Source organism: Cygnus atratus, chromosome 21 (assembly GCF_013377495.2).
Source record: "Cygnus atratus isolate AKBS03 ecotype Queensland, Australia chromosome 21, CAtr_DNAZoo_HiC_assembly, whole genome shotgun sequence".
Lineage (NCBI taxonomy): Eukaryota > Metazoa > Chordata > Aves > Anseriformes > Anatidae > Cygnus > Cygnus atratus.
In genome coordinates, this window is record NC_066382.1 from 1,892,310 (window position 1) to 1,918,055 (window position 25,746).

The 25,746-nt window shown below is 40.8% G+C and overlaps 1 protein-coding gene across 1 annotated transcript in view; it reads right to left on the reverse strand.

The window, feature by feature from the left end:
- Positions 1–25,746, reverse strand: part of PLCH2 (phospholipase C eta 2) — an 81,011-nt gene that overhangs the window by 54,382 nt on the left and 883 nt on the right. The window contains 1 exon segment of the mRNA XM_050714882.1: positions 13,513–13,974. Coding sequence (XP_050570839.1) covers positions 13,513–13,621 — 109 coding nt within the window. The 5' untranslated portion in view covers positions 13,622–13,974.

Sequence of the window (25,746 nt, forward strand, 5' to 3'; positions counted from 1 at the left end):
TTTCACGTTTGGTGAAACTATAGAGATCCAAAGTAAATGGTTTTGTTCAAACTTCTCCAGCCATCTCTTTAAGGGAAACCACTGCCCGCAACAACCCAACGAATTCAGTCTGTCCTCACTATCCACAGGCCATGGTTTGTTCATTCTTGGTAATAAATTATGAATAGCCCCTATACACATCTGTTACTCAAGTCACCAGCTAAATAATATATGAATAAATGAAGAGACTCTTCTTAGGGGAGAGAGCTGTGGGAGACCAAACTTTGAACGATGTGCTACAGCAGCAAGCATCAAAGCGTTACTATCAGGTTTGACCTCAGCTGGGTTTTGTTTTTTAAAAGGGCTAGAACTGAACTCTATGAACATGAATGGCTAACCAGCAGGGGCATGGCATGAAAGCTTGCCCAGAAAATATATGGAAGAAATACAGGGAAAGAATGAAACCCTAAATGAAGAAAGTGGGTAGAAAGAAGTGATGCAATTTGAACACACAAAGCCTGCCATAAAACCAAAGGTGGAAAATGGCTACTCAAGGAAGCTTCTAAGTTCATTCTAATTTTCTGTAATTCTAAGCTTATTCTAAAGACACAGACAGTCCTTGACAATATTCACCCAGTCAAACCAACCACGCAGCTATGCCCAGTAAAAGCACAAACTTTGTTATTCTTAGTAGTTCGTTACGAGATGTCATAAATTTCTAAACACATGTGCAAATAATTTATAATTTTTGTTATGCAGAGATCTTACTGCTGCTTCAGGCAAAAAGAATCCGCATTAAAATACATCTTCAAATCTGTATTTCAAAACAATGTCTTTGGAAAGGGGAGAAAGTGAACGCTATGCTGCATTAGGCTGCATCTCCACATAAAACGACCCTGAGGTACATTCCTAGAACATCCAATTAAAGCTTGTTAGACCAAAATTTGAATGGATTTGAAATGAACCAAAATTTCCCTAAGAGATCAAAGGATGAAGAAAGAATTCTTATGTCACAAAGAGAAGGTAAGGGGAATTAGGCTCATTCTTACATGCCCTATCTGATTAAACTCTGTCTAAATCAAGTAGTCATGGATTATACTGGCTACTTTGATTCCCTGGGCACAATCTCTGATGTGTTGCTAAAGATATCTGATCATTAGCCAGCCTGTTGAACTCCCTACCAGCATTACACACATAAGCAATTTTTTTTCTTCCTCCATGGAGGTAGGTTGATCTTGGCAGTGCTACTTTTAGTTCCGTCCTGTGGATGCATACGAGCTTCATTGCAATTACATTCAATGCAGGACAGTGTGTCCAGGTAATTGCTAAGGCCTCCTTTTTCAGTACGCCCCATCCACCGAGAGCATAAGCATCACCTGTTCAGGTGCTGGGGAAAACAGACATCGTTTATTTCTCCGTTGTAGAAATGAAGTGGAACGATTTGTCACTGCACAACCTGCTGTCCCTAAATTACCTAGCTATGCCACGTGTTTCACAACAGAAAAAATAGCACGGGACCGTCACACAGCTCACTCCAACCTCTGACTTTTATTACTGCCTTGATTTTTTTTGTTCTGATTGAAGTGGGAAAGCTGCATAGCTTGGATGTTACTTGGAATCAGCTAACAACTTTTACTGAGAAGCAAAGAGCAAACTGCACGCAGTGCTATCAGTCAAGTTACCTGAATTCACTGTAACAAATAAAATTATGGTCTAAACCAGACAGCAAACCAGCACAGACTCTTTGTTGATATTTACTGGCAAAATCATTCTGATACCAAAACTGTATTTACGAGCCATCATGGCTGCAATACCCAGAGAATACAGGCTTTATCCATGTCCTACGTGTCTATAAGATGTCTGTAGGATCTAACATTTGGTACTTGCACATCTCTCCCAGTGGAGGACTAATTATAACCATCACAATAGTACTGTGGCAAATGGATGCTAGAAGACTAGGGAAGATTATATAAAGCCTACAGAGAGAAATAAAACACAAGAATAGAACTGTTTCTCTGGAAGAATATCCCTAAGGTCACTGGTTTTGTGGACACAGAAAGAAAAAGAAGGTAGTGTTCCACCCCGCAAGCAGCAAGTGCACGTTCCGCAGAGCTCAGAACAAACCCTGGTCTCCCTTCTGCATTTGCTGAGGACCTGGCAGTGCACAGCACCTGAATGCCTGCAGGTGCTTTCGACAGTTAGATGTGTTCTATGTGTTAGCTGTAATTTACTTGTCAGTCATTTACTTGACTAATTGCCTACTCAGAGTGGTTTATCACACACGATACCTGAAGTGTAACAACCACCATTAAAGATGCGATAGATTTGCCCTCAAACAGAAGACACAAGTAACACCATCCTCTGTACAAATATGCTTCGTCATAAAACGTGTAACTGGCACGTACATGTAGAGAACCACAAAAACACACAATGCTGGAGAATAAGTTTCCAATTTAAACGTCTGCTAATGGCTTAAATGAACGATGTACCACAGCCAAAGCCAAGAGGGACTACACAAGCAAATCTGATCAGCAGAACCTACACAGCAAAGCTCCTGTATAACCACTGAGAGGATGCAGGTACGTCAGACCCCTGTGGCAATTAGCATAAAGGTTTCTATTCTAGACAGCAATGATTAACGACAGTTTGAAGGGATGTGTAAAATACAGTACACTGCATTGTGGGGTGGTCCCTCTAATTTAAAAGGCAACCTCTGTTCCCTCCACCAGCAGTCTGCAAGGCACACGTAAACGTAGGGTCTGTAGCTAATGAAACTGCTCTGCTGTAAACAAATTTCAGGGAATTAGGAATTGCTATATCTTGAGCATTACCATTTCCCTGATGTGGTTCGTATTTCATTTCCAGTAAGTGGAATGGATTTTAATTTACTTAACACTCTTTTTATTCATCTGGATACCGTGGCCATAATTAATAAAACATGCCATCAGAGATAAAAGAGCTTCTGAATGACAGTGTACTGGTAAGATTTTTAAGAAATAATATCCTCTAAACACGGTCACCGACACCTAAATTAATACCTCTGGACAAGTGAGAAAAGGAAGAGTTATCTGATGTTATCACAGTACAACTAGAAAACAACTGTGCCCATAAGCACAAGTGCAATTTATCCTCTAGCTAAAATTCCAGTGTATATGGTAAAAAGAATAAATTCACCTACTGTGCTTCTGCTGTGGGCTTCCTAAATCCATTGTCTTCTAGAGATAAGATTATTTTTTCCCCATTTGCCTCTATCAGAACGTAAAAATACTCAGCATTTTCCCTCCGTCATGCTCCCTCTTCTGCAAGTCTCTTTCTGTTTGTGTGAGAAGGCAGTTTAAGTTTCATCCCATTTATTAGCTCAGCCACCGAGGAATCTCTGTCAGTTTTCCAATGGTACAAGCTCCTCTACTTGTAGATAACACCCGAGGAAACGGGGGAGAGAGAAAAGGTAAGATTTTATCTGAACTACTTTTGCTGGAACAATTAACACTTCCCTGCCTGGCATCTCCTTTCCTGGTATCTTCAGTGTCAGGTCCTCCGTGGCAATAGGAAATTCCTTATGACAGCTGTTTAATCCTCATGCTCCTTTTCAGATTGCCTCTGCTTTTCTCTTCCCCTGCTTATCACGGAGTGGTACCCGATACCACCGCAGCCGTGACTTCTTACAGCCCTACGAGGCGTCGCTTTTCAATTATGCCAGAGGGAGTAAGGATCCCAAATTCCATGGACTTTCTAAGTCTACTGTGATCCTTAGTCACTAACAGCTAAAAATTCTAGAGATCTCTATTAGTTGGTGGAAAATAAATGTCTAATTTGGGTTAGTCTTCAGTTAAAGTTCTTCTAAGCCTCTAACCCTGAACAGCAAAAATAACAGATTAAAATTATTTGCAAAGAAATGTACCTGTCTACCACCTTTATCACAAAGCTCTTAACTTTTTGACCTGAGAATCACTTTTGTTCCCTTGCTCTGAATTTACACTCATGTAAAAATGGAGGATTTTGCTCCCCTTTTCTTAATCACCTGGGATCAGGAGAGAGTTTTAACTTTTTATCCCTGACCACAGTAACACTACTACAATGTAATTTTTATCTAGAGCTGCATGAGAAAAAAAAAAAAAAAAGTTGAGCCTCTTCAAGTTCAGTACAGGATGCACCAGAGTTAAGGGGATGAAGATGGTCTCGAAACAGGTGCAAAATCATTTGCTTTCTCCCCCTTCATGGAGCCAATTGTCTGGAACTTCAGCATTTCAGGGAGCAGCATTTCATACCTTCCAAATGGTTCAAACACTTGGTCTCAATTCTCTATGAAAATTTTGGCATGTTAGCCCTAAGCATGGTTAAGCAAGCATTATTCAGAAACAACTCTACTGATCATGTCATTATGGAAATGGTCAAAACTCAGTATTTGAAGATCTGATGCTTATCTAACTTTCACAACTACATAATGCAGCACAATACAGTACTTAATTAACAACACTCACGTAGTTAAAAACATGAAATGAAAGAAGCTTTAAATACAGGTAGAAGGTACGCAGGCAGAGTGACAAGGTGACATTATCATATAAAATTCAGGAAAACGCCAAGGCGTATTTTAATATATTCAGATCCTTGGTGAGCTTATTGCCTGAACCTTGCTTCTTCATCTCCATTCAGAGAGGCACCTCCTGAATTCCTCCCAATTCCGAAGGGAAAAAGGAAGTTGTTAGAGTAGAACAAAATAAAAGACTAAACCTGTTAATGTTTCTGTACTTAAAACGCACGCCAAACACCACTCACAGTCGGGGTAATGGAAGCCTTATTTGTTACTTGAGATAAGGACTATGGATAACAAAAATACCCCACACATTTGAGACATCACCAGAAAAGCCAAGTGTTTGTAGAGGCAACTTCCAGCTCCGGAATTACCACATGTGCACACTATGTACGTTGCTTTACAGGGCTCCTTAGCTCCACTATTTGCAAGGGCTGTTACCACTAACTGCAGAAAAACAGTGAGCTGCTTCAGAAGACAACCAGTCAAAGTTTTTTGTTCTCTCAAAAAACAAAGCATTCCTCTCTCAGATATGAGGTATTTGACCTCAGATCTAATGTGCAGGGAAGATAAAAACAATGATAAAAAGAGAATTCTTGCTTGCAGTTGACAAGCATTTAAATGTTTGAGAATGTAAGCACTTTCTAGAGCCAGGCAGGTTTCACATTATCACACAGATAGGTATGGCTTGGATTTTAAAAAGCCAATTACCCAACTCTAAAAGCAAATCAAAGCCAGGCAATAGAGCATGTTTTAAGACATAATGGCTAAGAGTAGCTTGGCTATATCTGCATTCATTTTTAGAGGGATTAAATTTACTGTAACTATCAGCAGATACAAATAATTCACTTATGAGAACGTGTAGGAGGGAGAGATTTCATTTACAGTGTTTACAAGAGCTGCATCCTTTTGTGAGCTGGCTTGACTGACAGATTTAATAGCCAGATCTTAAGAACTTCCCACAGATAATGCCAATATCATGGAACTTTGTTAAGGAATACTGCATTTCCCCCATACACCCCCATCTTCGACAGCCACAGAGGCTAAGCCTCACGCAGATGAATGAAAGGAACATTTTCCTCTCGCAGCATTATAAAGACTTGGTCTTTGATTGCTCCAGCACTGCTTCACTCAACCCAGCACACAGCTTACTCCCTCTAAACATACTGCGCTTATTCTGACCATCTGAGCATTATTTTTCCCTATTTCACTAGTTTCTAAGAATCGAACTACAACCACTACGTAGCCAGAACAAGCAGTTCTACATCTCTCCTCCTGCATGGCAGCAGCAAATAGCCTCTTGCAACCGTTCCTGCAGCTATGCACACACAAGCACGCACACCGTGCAGTATTCTGGGGCTCCTTCTGCAGTACTGGTCATATACTGTACGAGAACCATATTTCTGCATCACCTTTGTCATGGTACTGTTCCTAGGAACTGCCTAGTACCCGTGGAAATGGCATGTACATCCCCTTGTTCCAAAGTCTGTCCGTCTCTCTCCTTCTGGGCTGGGTTTGTGCTTGCATCCAGCAGATGGCAACAGCGACGCACGCAGCCCCTCAGATCCGCAACATTCTCTGGAATGTGGGCATAAACACTACTATTTACTGTGCTTCAAGTGTCCCACTTCCCTCCACACACTTACCAAATCTCTGCATGCAGCAACAGATACACAGGAGAAAGAATGAGGGAGTGGGAGGAAGGGAGAAAGTGACGAAATCGCTGAGGAAGGAGATTTTGCAGAGGAAACAGAAGGTAACATTCAGGTGATCGAGTTTCCTAATCTGTGCTCAACCATAAAGCCCCCTCTTAACACCAACACATCATAAATTTACCATGCTTATGGCTTTACTTCAAGAGGGTATTCCACTCCTCTTGCAAGTGACACAAAACTAAATCTACTGAGAAATCTAAGTTACAATAACGAAAGTCTCTCCTATCACGTTAGCAGACTGCTACACTTATGCGTGCAGTACAATGGTTTCTGCCAGCATGGAAAAGACCCCAATTCCGCAACATAATTCACTGAGTAGTTTTTATTTTGCTTTCACTTGATAACTGCGCCAGAAGAAACAGAGCTGGTGCTTGAATTGACTGCCCGGCACGGAAAGGCGAGGCCAAGCCGCAATATCCCGACCGGCAATGGAGAAGAACCAAGAATCCCAACCTCTGCTTAATGTACCCTTGTGGCTCCCATTGCTATTCTGGCAGTTTCACGACCTCCCAGGCATTTGTCCTCACAAAACTCACAAAGTAAGGTTGTTACCAGGTCAAGGGATGTCTGAATTGGAGGCAACAAACTGCACACCTCTCTGCTCCACTGCAGGTGTCAAATTCAATAGCGGTTAGACTCCCAGCTGCCAAGGCACCTCAGTGGGGATGTCGGAGCTGAAACGAGTGTGGAGACTGAACACCTTTATGCGTCTTGGCACAGAGCCTCTGAGAAACACAATACTCTGTACTAAAACAGGCAGGCAACAACTCTTTACTAAAGCAAGCAGGCAAAAACCCCAATCAAACAAAACCAGGAAATAAATTAATCTAGGAGGCTTGTTACATTCAACAGGCAACGAAAAACTATTTGGGATGGCAAGGCTTAAAAAGCTCGCTTAATCCAAACTAATATCCTTACGGAAACAAATATCAATTTCTCAAAGAGATCAGAAAGGAGTACATGAATTATACCAGCTGAAAGATGACACAACCGTTCAGCAGTCAAAATAAAATGCAAAGTCCCCAGACCCTGCCTGGTCCAGATTTACTGCTGAGCTCTGTCTTGTATCACCATTTATCCTTCAGAACAAAGGATTGGAAAAAGATATAAATACATATGAGGAGTGTTGTGAGGGCACTCTAGGTAAAGGAAGATAATAGCTAAGAAGGAATCCAGGTTGTGGAGTGCTTGTATCAGGCTAAACACAAGCAAGAAAGTTCAGAGACTGTGTTGCTCTGTATCATCGATCAAGATCATGGGACTGAAACATTCCAGATTTATTCTGTCGCAATCTTGTAGAGCTTAGTCAGGTAAGTTTTAAGGAATTCACCATGCACGTTAGCAACCTCAAGAAAGATTTCTGAACCTGGGACCAAGTGGTTTCAGCCTGCCTTCTTTCAGAAGGAACAAGCATACATGTAATGAACGGACGGATAAACGGAAGACCACCGCTGCCCTCTAGTGTTAAGTTACCATCAAATATGACCTGAGGACCAAAGTTACTGCCATCAGTACAAGAACCTTTCTCCTTAACAACATAGTACGTTACATAAATGGCACAATTTCTTACAACTGTGTCACCTTGTAAGGGGACATGAAACAGCTCAAAGGCTGAATTCCTTCAAAAGATTTTTATTTGAAGCTTTTGACAGTATGAAGAACGCTATATGAGCGTGGGCAATAGAAGGTAGAAACAGGAAAACAATCAATTTCCGGCTTGTGAAGAAGGTTATTTCATCAGTCCTCAGATTCTTCTGATCCAGACCAATGCACGAGGTGAAAATACATCAGTTTGCGATCTCTCAAGTAAAACATCTACCTAAACGTTTGGCTGCTGATTTCAATGTATATTCTTGCAAAAAGAACAAATTTTGTTCACAAAAGACCTTTTTGTTTGTTTTTTGTTTTGTTTTGTTTTTAAATAAAAAAAATCTAATTTGAAAAATTTTGAATAAACTCCCCTACCTAGATGGGGTGGCCACACAAAACTTCCGAGGTTCGGACTCTCGGATTCTACAGATGGTATTTTGCAGGACAGTTCCCAGGCAGCTGCTATCAAGTACACACAAGTGCCACTGTCTAGAAGAGCTTACCATGGTTATTTCATTACTGAATAATGTAGGTGGAGCATTATTATTTGTTTCAGCACTGGTGATAAGAGATCCAAACATGACTGGAACCTGCCTGCTGTGCAAAATAAGCATAATAATAAACCTGCCTACTATCAAAATATGACAGATGACAGAGGAGGAAGCAAAGTTGCCCAAAACAGTCAAAAAATAAGTTGGCGACAGAATCAGAACTATCTTTAGATATCCTTGGAGTCAAGTCTTTTTTCCAACAGTCCACAGACTCGTGATTGCTTTTAATCACTGTAAACTGACATTGCCAAAGGAGACAATAGCACATTCTAACAGCCTCACTTGTTCATTTCTGCCTCTGCAGCACAAAGTGGGACAAATGGCAGCGTGCAGTGTTCATTACACTTCAGTCTCCATTGAGCAAGAAAAAATGTTGAAAACAATTCTTGAAATTGAGACTGTACAAATACTTCGGGATTTCATGTCAGAATTCTGTACTGTCCACTGTCTACGCTGTACCAAATCAAGGAGACTGCCGTGCTCAAGTTGAAACACTTGGAATAAACAGCATGTCTTTTCAGATTTTATTCAAACTGCATCAACAACAAAAAAAAAAAGTCTTTTTTTGGTCACTCACTAATACAAGCAAAACTAGTAGAGCATCAGTTCACTTTTCATCCTCAGCTGACCGGCAAGTTCACAGCATTGTAGCTCTACTCAAAGTTACTTTCAGGCAGCTGATGCTAAATCCCAACCTCACTTGTGTCTGCTCAGCTAACCCTGCACGCTGGAGATTTCCGTGGCAGCAGCACTGATCACACAAACAGGCAGCATGTTAGAGCCACACATTGAAGGCCATCTTAAGTGCTTCTCCAGGCTAATCTGATGTACCATATACCTAAGCAAACAGGATTTTGCATGTCTGTGCATAGCACTCTTTCATCAGTTTAGAACGGAAAAGTGAGTCTAGACATGCCAGAACATATTTAAAAAATAGAGGATTACTGAATTTGCCACGCATCTCCTTGATTTTGGACTTTCCCAATGCCGCTGTAATAATCTTGAATCACTATTATACAGCAAAATGATGTACAAGTTAAATGCATTCCACTCCATGCATTCCTCATCCAGACACAGCCCACACAAAGGGAGTTCTGATTCCAAAAGAAGCAATAAGTTTTGAGAACTGTTCTTTTCTCAAGTGATTAGACAAACCAGGAAACCACAGATGAATGGTAAAAGTTTCAAGCCATCTAAGATTAATAAGTACTGACCGAAGTATATTGTAGGTAGCTGAGGAGGATTTAACTGCACGGATTTACACCAACTAGGATTCTAACTTGATAGCTCCACCCTTCCCAAGCTTTCTTGCAGATATATTCACTCAAATGAGAAAGCTGAAACGTCAATCCTTGAAAGCATATGCTTGATAAAGCTGAAGTGTCATTTTTGAAAGCAGAGACTACTCAATCAAGCAGTTCAACAGCAGTATTAGCACTTCTGTGTACACTGTTTAGCATTTATTTTAATACAAAAGTGAAATAAGCGAAGAGAAGAGCTGTCACTGCAATACACAGCGTTTAAACTGAGTCATTTTGGAGGTACTTAGGGAGATAAGAGGAAACCAAACTCCAGTGGGTGTTCTGAGCACGTCTGCAACGCTCCGATTCCTGAGCAGGAGCCCAGCTTTTGTTGGGTTCCGACCCACTCGCGCTGGAATGCTGGAAGTGCTGCACAGGCACAAAGACGACTTTCTCCCCCTCCAGCCAGTTCTGCCATCCCTTTGCACTTTGTCCCACGTACCCACTGACAGAGCTTTATGTACTGATTTATATAACGGGCAGTTCTTGTTCAAGAGGCACTAAAACAATTCATCCTACAAATCAAAAGTAGTTCCCTAGGAGTCTGTCTCCATACCGCAGTAATAACTGGAACGTGCCCTCGCACTGCGGCACCGCCAGAAAGCACGCCGACGTGATGCACCTGCTTCACCTCAGTCTCCGCAATTCTCTTTCACACCCCTTGCAAAACAGTTTATGAGAAAGAGCTAGAAGAAAGAAACATCACCACAGTTGGTGGGATCTGCAGATGAGAGGCAGGTAACACAAGCTGCAGTAAATATTTCGCTCTACGTCTTTTGCACTGTAATATAGCAGGACCGGGGCAACCTTCCCCAGAGCATGCAGGCAAGCTTCGATCTTGCTGTTCCTCAGCACATGAAGATGAATCGAATGCAAAAGACTACAGTGGAACACTAAAGACCAGGCCTTAGGTATTCTTCAAGAGATTCATCCGCTATAAAGAGCGCCTCTTAGGAAAGGACCCCATTTGGTGAAGCACAAATATACGAGAAGATAAAGCTAAGAACTAATATAAGAGCAATCACTTACGGGGTGCATTTGCACTGGCGAGCTATTTTTAATACAAAACAAATATATTCAACCTCATTAGTGCTAGTAAAAACTATACATGGCAGTTCAAACAGTAAGCCAGCAGAAGACAAAATTGATCTCAATTGCTGTAAATTCGGCTAAAATGATGGAATTAGTTCCTTTGAGAGCCCAGCTAAAAAAGTGTTGTCTACTTCATGTTCTCCTTTACTGCCTACAGTCATATTTCAAGCAAATGAGTCCTGAATTGAATACATTAAGTAGCAATTAAAGACTTGGGCTAAATCTATTGTATTTTCAATGCAATGAGCCAGCTCCTCCTTCTTTGGAACCCTCCTATAGCACAAATTCATCTGCCACAGACATCAGTTACACAATTCCCTTCCTCCTACTCAATCTCCAATCAACACCTGATGTGCAAAATCACATCTGTAATCTCCAGAGCTTCCTAAGATAAGAACTCTTTCCTCTGAGCAAGCTGTCAACACTCAGAAAAGACCAACAGCCAACAATAGTTATTCTTTGAGCTCTGCAACTCGCAGCTCAACTCCGACAGCTTCATGGCACAGAGCCACAACCCGAGGCGCTAGAAATCTCCCCCCCAATCCAATTCAAGGAGGATTTTCCAGAAGCACTTGAATCAAGGAACAAAAGCTGTGATCAGTTTTGACAGTCTCGGCCTATGATGCTAATTTACATTTTAAAAATATCTGGCCCCAAATGTTTTGCTTTGAGAAACAATTTGGGTTCTCCTTGTTCTTACAGCCTTCGGAGATGCATTCTACCACGGCGATTCCCCCTTGTTTTCCCAGCATTCAGTGTTCCCTCTGGAATTCATCTGTTAAAGATTAAAGAATAAAATATTTAGGAGCACCTGGTGCTGCTGAATAAAGGAGCCTGGTTGAAAGCCAGAAATAGTTGATAAGCAACTACACCAGTGTCATTCACAGAAAAGGCTAATGCTGTATTCTCAATGAAGTTACAGGACTACAAGGATTTCTTGCTTAAGAAAAATTACTCAGACAAGAAAAATAATTGTTTTGTCTCAGAAAAAGCCTCAGCATACCTCACTGCCTTCTGACTGCAGTCAGAAACCAATATTTGCTCTAGCAAAGCTGTATAGACCAAGTTCTCCAGTTCTTACAAATTGTGCTTTCCCCCCCAATCCTTTTCCCTCTCAAATTCATTGTTCTTAAGAATATAATTTCAAACTAAGGACTCTCCTATTTGGGATCTTTATATACTAATGACCAACATGAGATGCCTCAGAGATCTATGGGAATAAAACTTGCAATATCAGATTTGAGAATGTGTATGTCTTTCCTCCTGCTAGAAGTAGTCCTGATCTCTGCTGGTTCCTGGCTTAAGCCCTAAAGCACAAGGCTTAAAAATACCTCCCAAAATTCATCACTATTGGTTATAAACACTCTTAATTGCTGCTATGCATACTAGTGTCCAACTCCTTTTATTTAATCTTGCTGAATTCTTCACCTCAATAGCTTCCTCAAACATTCCCTATCGTGAGGGATCAGTTGCAGATGAGAAGAGATCATATTATGCACACTGCCCATAAAATTTCTATCCTGCTTAAGCCACAAGTCAGGCAATGATTCAGAGCCAGTTCGTTATTGACACAAACCCACATTGCTTGAAGATCTGGTAAGCAAGCGGAGAGCTCGCCTTCCATCTACCTGTGAGTTTTGCCAGGTCCCAGTTTATTGCTACACCATTATTATTTACAGCCGCAGAAGACAATTTTCCTTTAGTCTGGAATGGAAGCACTTGAAGAGCTGGGAAACTGATATCTCAAAAGGACTCCAATCGTTAATTCAAGTATAAATCATTTACACGAAGATACCAGGCTGCCTAGCATGTCTTGGGAAACACTGGTAACATTACAGTTGTTTTTTGTTATCATGCAGCAAAAAGACTTCATAGCACCATTTGCAGCCTACCTACAAACACTGAAAAAGCAATTCATTCCTTCATGCAAAATATATTACAAAACCAGATATTAATTTCACCATCCATGAAAATCACCATGGGAACAACTCTTTTCAATGGAGACAGGAGGTCAGGGATCGGGGGGTTTAGTCCAGGGGTCAGCTTAAAACACTGAGCCTAACATTAGCTGGGTTTTAATCATGCCTGCAAATGGATGGACTACAACTTCAAAGTACCTCAATTTTCCTGCATATTAGAGGGTTTGCTACTGATGGGCGAACACAGCACTGCGCTGACAAACAAATCAAACCAGTTTTAACTTTCCGAAGACTGCACGTGTAAAGTCCATCACGCAAGACATCAACTCCAAGAATGTGTGATGGGAAAAGTTTAGTGATTCTACAAATAAAGTCCTTCCACTTGTCTCTGAAACATCACAGACCACGTGTAAGTGAGACCGAAAGGACTGATTCAGACAAATCTATACTATAGAGGGCAACATTCCTTTTTTTTTTTTTAATCTAAACTTGCTACAATTTCTGCCCTCTAGCATCACTTCATTTAATTCCCAGACTATGTGAGGTGTTTGTAGTCTCATATATACCACCAAATCCCGGACACTACTGGAGCAGATCCAAACCAGGCCAGTTTCTAGGCTCTTCAGCCAAATTCTCTTCACCACATGAGCTACACAGTAAAAAAGGAATTGAGGAATTCAGCCCCCTGATTTACAAGCACAATTCCTTCAAACATATTTAAGGAAATGTAGAAGTACTATATGAAATGTCAATACCAAAAAAATAAATTTGGGATAAAAGAAAATATTTTCAATACCAAACCATTAGGTGAAAGAATTGTAACCTTTCACTTACCTACTGTGATGACGTTTGCAGAGAGGAAATGGAAACAGCTTTCATTATGGAGCATGAGTTCTCTTTGTGTTAAATCCTCTGATACAGATTTTGGAGAAGTCAGAGCCATCTCAAGCTTTCAGAGCAACCTAGCAACAGTGCTTGCTCTAAGTCAAAGTATTTCAGAACGTACGTCTGCAGGAAGATTCAGTCAATATAAAAATTGGAGAAAAATTTCAGAGGGTGTTGTTGGCTTAGGTAAGAAATCGCAGCAAGTACCTTATCTAGAATTCCACTGTCAGGAGACTGTCCTGGTTTAATCCTGCTGACACATATTCCACACATTGATGAGTAAAAGTTAGTGAGGAGAAAGAACTACCGCTCAGCTCGGTCTTTGTAGAATGGATGTGACAGCCCTTCCCAGCAGCACGAGCATTACAAGCACTCCGTGTTTCTTCCCAGGATCTCTCGCACGCCACAGACCTGGAGAAGACAAGATTTTTAATAATGGAAGTTGCTTTAACTCTTCATTATATAACATTTACTACAGAGACATAGCTGGATTGCATACAATGGAGCGACCTGTTTATAGCTGCTTATAACCAGATAGCTCCTTGCACAAGAGAAGCACTGACTCCTCTTTCCCTCACCCCGGTACTTCCTATAATCAGACAAAATTACACTGTTGCAGTAACTTCTCCAGAAATCAAATTACTCCTGCTGGGTTTAATTATACACACACGTATTTACACATATATACATGCAGATAATATGTACATACACACAAGTACTTAATTCAGACATTTTCTAGAATAAGGGAAAGTTTCAGCTAAACTCCCAAAGCACAGCTTTGCGAGCTCTTTGCTGTGATGCTGGCTTCTTCATTCAGCTCCGTCTCTTACCCTTAACAGCTCTTTTCTGCTCTTACACGCTGTCAACTGCCTCCATACTTGTACCTCTTCAGTCGTCTGGCATCCATCTTCCCTTTTCCCACCTAATTCTCTCTCGCCCACTGGCTACAGAGGACTTACCTTTCCAAAACGTTCAGATCAGTAACTTCCTTGGAGAAAGGAGGTCAAAGACTCCCTCCACCAAGAGCAATCACACAAGGCACAAACCTGGGATCCTTCCTTATGCCGGTAACTGTTTGAATCTATGGGAGTCTCCTTCAGTGTGTAATTACCAGTTGAGCTCTGAAACATTGCCCTAACATGTTTTGTTGTGAAAGCACAGATCCAGTTTGACGTTACTTTAGAAGAGAGAGGGCAGTGAGGCATCACTAGTAACTTACAGTGAGTAGAAACAGGGGGAGAAGGTGAGGGGGGAGCTTTGCAGTAAAAGATGCCCAAAGCGATGTCCCCGTTACAGCACCTGCCAGCTCGGAGTTGTACCTCTCTTCTTCTCCTTGGCCCCTCATGCAGCTGCTTTGGGAAGTCATTTCCTCTCTAGGGCTGCCTTTTCACCAAGCTCCACCTTCCCCATTCTCTATCTTGTCAGAATCTCCTCTTTTGAGAGGGAGCCTGTCAGTCAGTGAAGTAATACCCACACACCGAGCCAAACGCACAGCAACTTCGTATATGGGACAGCAGCGATTAGCAATATTAACCCTGTGGAAATCCACTATCACTAAAATCACTTGTTTCCACATTTAAATGGGGAGTATCTTAAAGGGTATCCTGTGGCTCTGAAATAATTTTAGGCATATAAGTGGGTGAAATTCATTTGATGAAGAATATATTAGCTACAAAGCACAGCCGGAAACCAAAACCAAAGTAACACTGAGAATGGATTCCACAAACCAACTGGGTCGCAGGGGGAGATGTAATAGATATTCCATCCCCCCGAAATATACATCCTTGTACATGTCATCTGTCTTCAGTTGTATCCCTTCCTCATTGTCTATGTGTGTAGTTAAAAGAATCCAGAACATTCTGCTGAAGACTGAAAAAAACGTTTCATGCATTTCTTTGTGCATCCCAATGTGAATATTTTAAGTTAAATCCTTAAATGAATACCAAAAATATATTTACATATACACAGAGAGCTGATTTGCCAAGGCTCATTCTAAGCTTTTCTCTTCTGTGTATACTTTACACTAGACCCTTTACAGAGGCACATTTGTTATTCTGATACTTTTTGAAGTCCAGCTGCAATTCTTTGGCTTATCGGATAATTGATCCCAGTGCAGAAAAAAAGTGAGCATTTGTAACTCCTCCATGGCAAGACACCTTATCACTGGGGGCGTGTCTCTTGCTGTAATTCATTTGGGGAGGTTTTCATGAAATTAGAACTGTTTCTTTCAATTCTTATTGATCTGTTTAAAAAGAAATAAATGTTTTTTTCTGTACTATATCTAACTTCTACCATGAGTATAATAGGAATGGCATAGTGGCCTGTGTTCAGTTAAGACACGTTAAAGAATATAACGAACCTCAGCAAGAGAACTGCACTGCTTTTTATACACACAAACAGCATTATAGCAACGTTAAACCAAACAAAACCCTACGCAGCCAGAAAACAGTCACTGCATATCTGTTATTTCTGTGTCTGCTCTGTGCCACTTCTGTCAGTGATTAGGAAATATCTGCAAACACAGGTCTGAAACTCAATAGTCAGTTGTGCAAACAATTTAGCAAAAGTCAGGCTCCTCACCTGAAGTGAAAGCCTGCTCTGCATTCAGTGTTGATCCTACTTTAAGCAGAAGCTTGTCCTAGACAGCCTACCTTCTGAGGTCCCCTCACACCTGAATTATTCTAGGAACTGAAATCAATTTGTTACTTGAAGTAGAAATAGTATAGAACACTCATCATAAGAATTAATGATTCTATAACCACCAGGCCCTTATAGGGATTAAAATTCAAGAGAAATATATTCTGTTAATGGCTTCTGTTGAAATCTCAAATGTCCCAAAGCTAACAAAGCACAGTTATCAGACTCCTTTAACGGCACCATCTTATCCAGCAGTGATGTCATTAAAGCATACAAATGCTATAACAATAAAGCAGTTGTTCTCTGATAGCGAGCAACGCTTGCTTAAGACTAAACCTTTGTTATTATATTTGCTGCGGCTGCTATTCCCATACATTGTTTATACTTTGCACTCGCATAAACTTTCGCTGAAGACAGAAAATGTGCTGAGACAGAGCTTAGCTGAGGGAAGGTCTTAACATGTGATCCTGCCTTGCTCACTCTCTCCTGTAGCTCCTTCTTACACCTAGCTTTGGTTTTGGAAGGTGACAGATGTTCCTTATCTAACTTACCCATCCTGCTCAAATAGCATCTTCCAAATTTCCTGAGCATTACAAAACGCGTAGCATCAAGAAAGGTTGGTCAAACACAGGGAGGAAGTGAAGTAGCTATAGTAAGATAGATAAACGTGCATTTGTTCTGTAGATTGCTTTCACTTCACCTGGCCCTGATTTACAGTGAATCAGAAAAGACCTAAGAAGTCTTTAGAACTTCAAGACAGAACCAAAACCTGACATTACGAGGTATCTCAGGAGTTAAATCAGCAGTGAACACACTGAAGTGTTCTCTGAAAAGGCCCATGCAGCACCCAATTGCGTTTCTGATAGCACCCATTCTGGTGCATCCACACCACCTCTTTAACCTTGGGATTCAGCAGGGAAGCCACAGCTGGTCGGCCAGATGAAGCTGCTATAACACAGACAAGATCTATAGGCTTCCTTTTCGGAAAGCTGAACTGGTTGGTGGTTATTTTGCCAGGCTCTCACCTCTTTCTTCAGGGGTTATTTGAGAGGTCATCTCCTTTGCAGGAAGTTCAATCCCTGTGACTCACTACACACCAAAACGTACATCCACGAGTGAGGAAGATTTAACAGGCACAGACGTTCGTGCTGGTATATACTGACATCATTTCAATGAAAGCAATCACTCCACAATACTTCACATTTATGAGGATGTGGCTTTCTGGCTATTTTAATGTCTTGACTCACGTCAAATTCACATTCTTTACTCTCCTCTGATTTGGAAGTGAAACTTTTGTGACTCAGCTGATCTCTACATGTCTTGCTTTCATGCAAAAGATGTTTTCTTCACTCAGTCCCACCTTCTAAAGCTTCTGTCCAGGTCCTCTGAGACTTTTTCCCTATGTGTCTTCAGCATATCTGTCCTTTCTTTTTTAAAAAAAGAAAAAACCCAGCTCCCTCCTCCCAAAACAGCAAACTGAATGTTCCCGTAAATTCTAGGAAGCCCTAGGCATGTAATTCATCCTTAATAAATGCAACAGGAGGCAACCTGGTATCCCAAAACAAGATTCTTGGGCCAAACTTTCTATGAAGGTAAAGGAGAAACTGTCAGTTGGCTTCTTTGGAAAACTTCTGGTGACAATCATTTGATGAAAAGTACCAGTTACATTCTTTGAGAACGTTTCTTCTCCGTTATACTAGGAAACACTCTGGTCCCTGAAACAGCCCGAAGAGATCCATTGCATCTGGTCAGGTTGCATGAACAAGACTGAAACTGACAACTCAGTTTAAGAGCCCTACTGAAGTACTGTGTCAGATTCCATATTCCCCTAGACAACAGGACTTCAGCCCAGAGGCAGGACAGGTAGCACTTGGAGACAATAAAATAAACACAACTGTATATGCCATGAACAATCCTTTAGCCATTTTCCTATCACTGTAATATTTAAGGTTCCACCTCCAAAGACACGTTTTGCTGCTCAGAAAGGCATCATGCGACACCCACCAGAATTCAGATGAGCTCTAATGTCCTCCCGACCAGATACACCAATGCTGATGATGAAACATGGAAAAACTAAGTCATCAATTCGACCTGAATAGTTTTATCAGGAAGCAGATCAAAAGATAGAAGACCAAAATACGTTATCAGATGGGAGAAAAAATGAAACATTAAAATCCGATGCTTGGGGTTTGCTTTTCAACTCTACAGCAGTTCACTAAGAAATGCTGTTCATCTTAAAGAATGCAATTCCATTCACTGGGCAATTCCACTCGAGATAACTTGCACGCCCAGGCAAGTTACTTCACATCCAAAGCAACTGCAAAAGGAAAGAAGTCTGTTTCAGTACTATGGAACAAGGGGGTAAGCCCACACCTTAGGGTGTGATACACCATTCTTTTTCGCAAGGGACAGAACATGCACAGAACAAACTGGCATCAGATAGAGCTCTCTGGCAAAAACAAAACAGTTAAAAATATAAGGGGGAGCAAAGAAAAGGCCATCGAGAAAAAAGGACACTGGAACATCTTCCTGGCAGCCGGATGAACTCACCTTATACCCAAAACACCGTCATCCTACTTAAAAGGAACACTTAACATTTGTCAGCTGTTTTTCCTCCTTAAAGCTTGAATTAGAGCTGCATATGCAGGAGAGCCCAGCATTTTTGCTGAATGATGTAACTGCATATTCCTTATGCAAGTAAGGAGACATTATTAAAACCAAAGGATATTTATTCTAGGCTTATATTGACTGTGTCATATGACCTGACCATTTACTTTACAAAGCTAAACTTAAAATTGAAACAAATTCTCTAAGATATGTAGAGGGCAGACTAATTTGTAATCTTTCCTATTTATCCAGAGCTGCCAAAAGACTGTCTTATAAGCTTTACTTGTCACTAGCCAGTTCCCAAACCTATTGGAAGAGGCAGTGGAAACAGCACACGGCAACCTATTCTGTCCTAAGGAACGTCTGCATTTCATATTAGCAAGGGAGAACTGAAAATTTTTATTATAGACCAAAGAACTAATTAACAAGGATCTCAATCTCATCCAATAGCTTGGCTCACAAGTACTTTGAAGCAGCAAGTTTCACACTATATACCGCAAAGGACAAAAAGGCCTTGGAGAAGGACTGGGGAGAGGAAGATCTCCTTGTTAGGAGATGGGCAGGAAGTGACTCCTGCTGGGAAGACTAAGCTTTTGCTGCACTTGGGAATTTGTGAGTCACATTAAAAGAAGAGAAACAGATTATGGGCTCTGATGCCATTTGTATTCAAGAGATTTATAATACTGATAATCTTAATCCTCCTAATTATGTTAGCAGTCTTGGCCACTTTCCAGAAGCCCTACAAAAAATATTGTAAAACTTCATCTAAAAAGAAAGGAGTTTCTTTAAAGAACAGCGCATGTGACCTTTAATCAAACTCCTTCAGCTCTGTACACAAGTTTATTGCCGTAGTGATCCACCTTGTAGATATTATGGAGTAATTTATGCTGGAGGAGGTAGAAAGGAGGTAGTGATACATGTTTTCCTTTTGCAAGTCTGTGTGACTGTTCAGCTTTCTCCTGAGAGTGCTTAGTAGGACTGGATACAAACCCTAAGCAGCAGAAGGGCAGTGAAAGAGGAGGACAGGAAATAATAAAATGAATACATTTGGTTAACTAGAAAAGCAAAAAGTAACAATTTATAGTAACTACTGCTAGTGAAATTAGGATATCAAACTGACTAAAAGCAAAGGTGATTCCATCCATCTTTCAGTACATATATTAAATGTACTTATAAAATACTGATAAAATATTGTTTTGTGTGTATTCTCCTAATGCCATCGTCTATAAAGACAATCTTTCAGACATTTACGGAAGTTCAGTAAGTCTTCATCTTGGATGTAAGGCTGGGCAAAGGGTTCCATCAGATTTGCACAGTCAACAACATTTTCATTCATCAAAGTAAGGAACCCAAACAGAATCAAAAGCATGGGCTCTTTTCAAGCAGGTCTTTCTTTGCACCACCCTACTATAAGACAGAAATTGAGCTGGTGAAAGTGAAAGTGACTGCTAGATTTGTATGCTGCAAACAAGAAAAACATGCTCACACTTGGCAGCTCAAAGGGAAGGCCTCCCCCCCTCCCCAAACATCCAAATTTCTTTCTTTAATTAAAGAATTTCACTCCCCACTAGCAGGAAGGGGTCTAGGAACCACTGGATCCATTTACACTTTGAGAACTACAGGGCAGTGACACACACAAACACTGACTAATGAACTTGCCACAATGTAGTATGCCTTTAGGTCCTAATCAAATACATGTCAAAGGGCAGCTCTGCTTTGCTCACAACCTTTTCCTGGACTTTAGTACTGTGTTAGTCAATAAATAACATACATCAGTCACCTCTTGTCTCACTCAGTATCTCTCAAAATTCATAGAATAGGAAGAAAGAAAGGGGGTAGGATCCTATACACTGTAGAAGACACAAAACTATTGAGTGATTTAACTAAGGATGCCCCCAAACCAGTCACAGACCACAATCTCGTCCAAAGCCGACAGCACCCAGTCCACTAAGTGATTTCCAAGTGGGCATTACAACAACTGGCAAACCCCGTCTCTACCAAAGACTCACTCCAAAGCCAGTGGAGCTTACGCAAGCCTTTCTGGCCATTTCAGCCACCTGACAACCTGGTTTATGCTTTCTGTTCAGTATCTGGCACAGCTCCACTCTTAGCCAGCTACCCTTAGAGAGTCCAGTGCAGTCACACCCCTGACACACCAAATCAAGTAGAAGAATATATTTCATTCAGTTCTTGCACCAACCCCACTAAACAATACCAGCATTTAACACATTTCCAGAGTCCTGTGTTTTTCACTCTCCACCTCTGCAGGCTCCAGGGCTTCATCTTCGAGGTACCTCAGTTACATGCTCCACTGTAGCCTTCCACTGGTTGGTCAGACTCCATTCCTTGCTATTTTTTTTTTTTAATGAGTTACATGCCTTCAGTTAAAGGCAGAGAAAACATCTAGAAAATATGTTCTAGCATCTACACACACAGTCTTCCTACACTTGATTTTGCTGCTGCGGGAGGACACTAGGAAATTCTGGAATAACAAGCTTGTGGAGTGTGCATGGTATGGGGTGGGGGCTGAAGGAGAGAAGGGGGGCAGGAGCTTCTTTTAAATGATTTTATAGTAACTAGTCCTGCAAGGAGGGCACATCCTCTTAACTTCAGATTCAACACAAAAAGTGGTACTGCAAGTTTCTGTGCAAGGGCCCTTGGCAAACGCCACCTGGAAGAGATGGGAACTGCATGGTTTCTGCAGTCTCTCCCAGGATCATTAACATGTAAAGCTCCTTCACCTTCCCACCTGATTTCCCTCTTAATTTCCAAGGCAGTCCAGAGCTCCATGAGAGCTATGAAGATGTCAGAAGATTCTCCAGGAGCTGTTTTTTTATTAAATGGAAACAAGTGAGGCTGTGACAAACAAAAGAATGCAGGGCCAGCTCAGAAGCAGGTATACAAAAATCAATCTCTCAAGTGAAAACTTCAACATCCTGGCTCAATTTCTATCTGGAAAAAAATAAAAGAAAAGAATCAAGCATGGACTTCAGCTACCACTGCTCTTCTGTGAGCCATTACGCCTCCTGCAGCACAACAGAAACCAAGAACCTAAAAACCATCGTGAAGCATTAGCCCTGCTTGTTTGGATGTCTGCGCTCAAAATAACGCCTGCAAACGCTCGTGCAGGCTGCCCGATAGCGGCGTACAGACACCCGACAGAAAAGGAAGTCAGAACTTTGTCTAAGCATGCGTAAAGATTTGTCACAGCCTGCCGTTTTCCATGTAGCTATCCAATGCCTTCACTGTACTTGCATGTGCTGAAGGCAAGTGCTCCACCCCGACAAAACAGACAGATTACACGATGCATAAAAGGGTTGGAAATTCCCTACAGATTTAAGGTCTGGGTTCTAAGCAGTGACGTGGACTTTGCATCAGATGATCCTACACTTTATAAAAAGGGTTCTCCACTTCCCCACATAGCTATTTATTAGGTTTACCTTGACTATAGAAAGAACTGTTCCCACCTATAACGCACTATAACAAGCTCCAGACTTCAATCGTTTGCTCCTGTTTCTAAAGGAATGGATGAAATTAGAATTTAGGCTATTTTTTGTATTGTTAGATGACTTGATACAAATAAGGATGCTTGGAAAAAGTAGATGAGTGCTATTCCAATAAACCTCTTTGAATCATTACAAGTAAAACAGACATTTTTATTTCCATCAGAGAAGCAGTAATAAATGCCTTGGATGGAAATCATCTAGCCACATCCAATCAACCGTAAAGAAAAAAAAAGATCCATCTTTGATTCAATTTTGCATATCCCAGAAAGTTTCTTTCCTTTAAGGTAATTTGTGTATTCATATGTTAATTACTGCCATAATTTTCTATGTAAAATTGCCACTGCCTTCCAGCTACAGCAATGCGGGCCCTTTCTTTTCAAGAAAGTTTCATTTGTTGCTGAAATACTTCTAGCTTCACACACCTACATACATATTTCTTCATTCTTTATAAATAGTCCCCCCCATATAGTTGCATACATCTCTCCCAATCACACACATGAAGCTGAGGATAAAAATGCAACTTTGAAACTACAAAGAAAAAAAAGGAAGAACCCCAAAACCACGGTCTTGGACAGCTTACAGAACAAAGCTGATAAAGGAAATGAAGGCAGACAGAGTCTAAAAAAATAAATTCAAATTTTTGTATTCCATTCCACCAGCTTCTCTTCCTATAATACTTTGATCTAATAATTTTCCATGTGAAACTAATTCACAAACAGTTTTGTTCACTATCAAGTAGTAGAACTTGGAGAACCAGCATTATTATATCCACCACTACAAACCACCATACCATGTATTAAAATTTTTCCTCTACATTCCAGCTGCACTGTCTCATAGTGCAAGATAATAGAGGATCAGACCCTGGAACACAACTTCTCTGAATTACAAGATCTGATTTAAATTACTTCCTTCATTGGGCAAAGGAGTGCTGTTCAACTCGGATCACAATTTTAAAACACGTGAAAATACATTAAAAAGCAGTTACCAAGACCAGGTGACAACCCAAAGGTTGTTGCATTGTCTGCCTCTTAGAACTCAGCTGTTCTGAGCTTGTAACTACAACCAAGCAGAAAATTTGCCCTGTGCTGTCCACTAGTGCACCACATGCCCTGCTGCACGTTACTGCACTTCTCTCAATTGAGAGGGTATTTATAGGCTGATGAGGTTAGAACAGAGTTCAAACCCCAAATAATCTTTCAGGAAAAATACAAAACAAATTCAGCTACCCATAAAGCCTGCTTAGAAGAAATCAAACCCTATCCAAGCAGATCCCTAAGGAGTTTTTCCATTCAGTTATCTGTCTCCATGTTAATCTGCCACGCGTCTTGGAGCATGACAAATGAGTTGCAGTAAATTCAGACGATCCTTACTGAGAGACTCTTACTGAAAATCTCTTCAGCCTCATCCTATTACCCACTCAAATGTACTTAGACAGTCGTTTTCTCAGCTCTGGATTAATTAACAGGACTAACAGGAACAAATTCCAGTGATGTTCACAAAGAAGCTGGCCCCTTTGCATTATATTTAGGAATACATTCTGTATATCTTACTTTAAAAACAGAGTAAATACTGCAGCAAACAGTGTGATTATACCCAGCTGTAAGAAGAGTACCTTTCTGGTGTTCTGAAACTGAGCACAGAACTTGCAAAGAAGCATACGCTCTGCATCCTTCATCCTTAACCAAGAGTAAAGACTCTTTAAAAGAAGAATTTCAGTCTCCTGCAGCTTTTCACAATTTGTTAATGTTATCAATGAGCTCTCACAGGAGGAAGGACTTCCTGCAGCAACATTCACTTAGATGCTCTCTTGAACAATTTAGGGTAAGGATGGAGTAGTTTTTAATTCAGCTTCATCTACAGAAATGGTGAATGCCCCACAAGAAAACAAAAGCCTTTTCAGATCATGTAAAAAGAGTCTGGCCATACACTAGAGAGTTTTTAATCGCATTTACAAAGCCAGAACATAAATAAAACAAAAGCAAGGAATAACTGAAAACTATGCAGTGGTCTCTAGGGCATGAATTTAACAGTTTTACACAAATTTACAAGCAAGACGTTCCATTAGTAAGTTGCATTTACCAATGACAAGGCATGAGTTAATAAACAAGCTTTGTAGTCTGCAGTCCTAAAAGTCTTGTGGTTCCATTAGGTGAGAATCTCCAGGAGTTTTGCTTACGAAATGAAACACAAAAGCCCACTGTTAACTGCTGTCTTGTCAGATCTACCTGCATCTGCTCATGGTCTCCAGTCTACACTGACAGCCCTCAGCGCCCAGAAGCAGCCGACCTAACACCAGTAGTCCACTTCCTGAGGAGCTCACAGATGAGGTGGCATTTCTTCATCTGCTCTTCACACGCTGGTACTGAGGTTATTACAATGCAGTTTTGGTGAGGATGCAATAACTGGGATACATATAATCTTGCCTGCAATTAGATAACCAGTATATCTCATCAGTAGTCGCTGACCTTCCCTCACAACCCTTCCGTCCTTCATTTGGAATGAACAGTTCCTTCGTACCTAATCTTAATAGGCAAAAGAAATCTCCACAGCTAACATTTTTCCCTCCTCAGTAAGAACAGAAAATCTCTTAATAGACAAAACTTTGACCACTTTATTTTAAACAATAGACAACTTCACTTTGAGCTACATTATGAGGACAGCATTTATTTCTTAGCCCAAGCTTTCCAAAGCAAGCTGTGAATCTTACTCTCCTTCTATTTTATTATTTAGCAATGGAACCTACCTCTACCATGAAACAAAACAGGTTTCTAGAACTTCTTGCCCTGAGGATTTCAGGTATGCTTAAGATCTACATCTAAACTCTGGAGCCTGAGGCATTTACAGCATGCACATCACTAGCAGTTTGGCCATCCTTATTATTGCCCATATCTCTGCAATCCTAACCTACATTTTTATGCCAGAAAAGAACTGAAAATTCCTCATCCATAGCCTAAATCAATGACAAAAATAATCCAAACCATGCCTACCCTTTTGAAAGGTCATGTGTGCCTTTCCAAGTCAAGAATTACTAACTGCTCAGTCACGGAATCAGACAGGAGATATTACTTACTTTTAGCTGGTATTTTATTTAAATATCTAAAGTTTATTTTACAATAAACTTCTCTTATCCAAGTCAGTTTTATTTTTGGCTCAGTATTTATTTTTGGCTCAGTATACCGGTAAAAGCGCAAGTTATCATTTCAGAATGAATGCCCTAGTCTCTTGTGCTGAAGTGAGCAGTTGCCAGTTAGAAAAGTCTAAACTCTCAATTACAAGTGCAATACCTTTCATCCCTACAAGCTCTGAAAAATCCATAAATTTAGGGCAAACAGCGTTCTAAGGTCCTACACATTTTTGTGAACAGGAGAGCGCATCACCAAAATCAAACAAGTACTAGACATCGTGTTCTTTCTATTCTCTCTCTCCCTTAAAA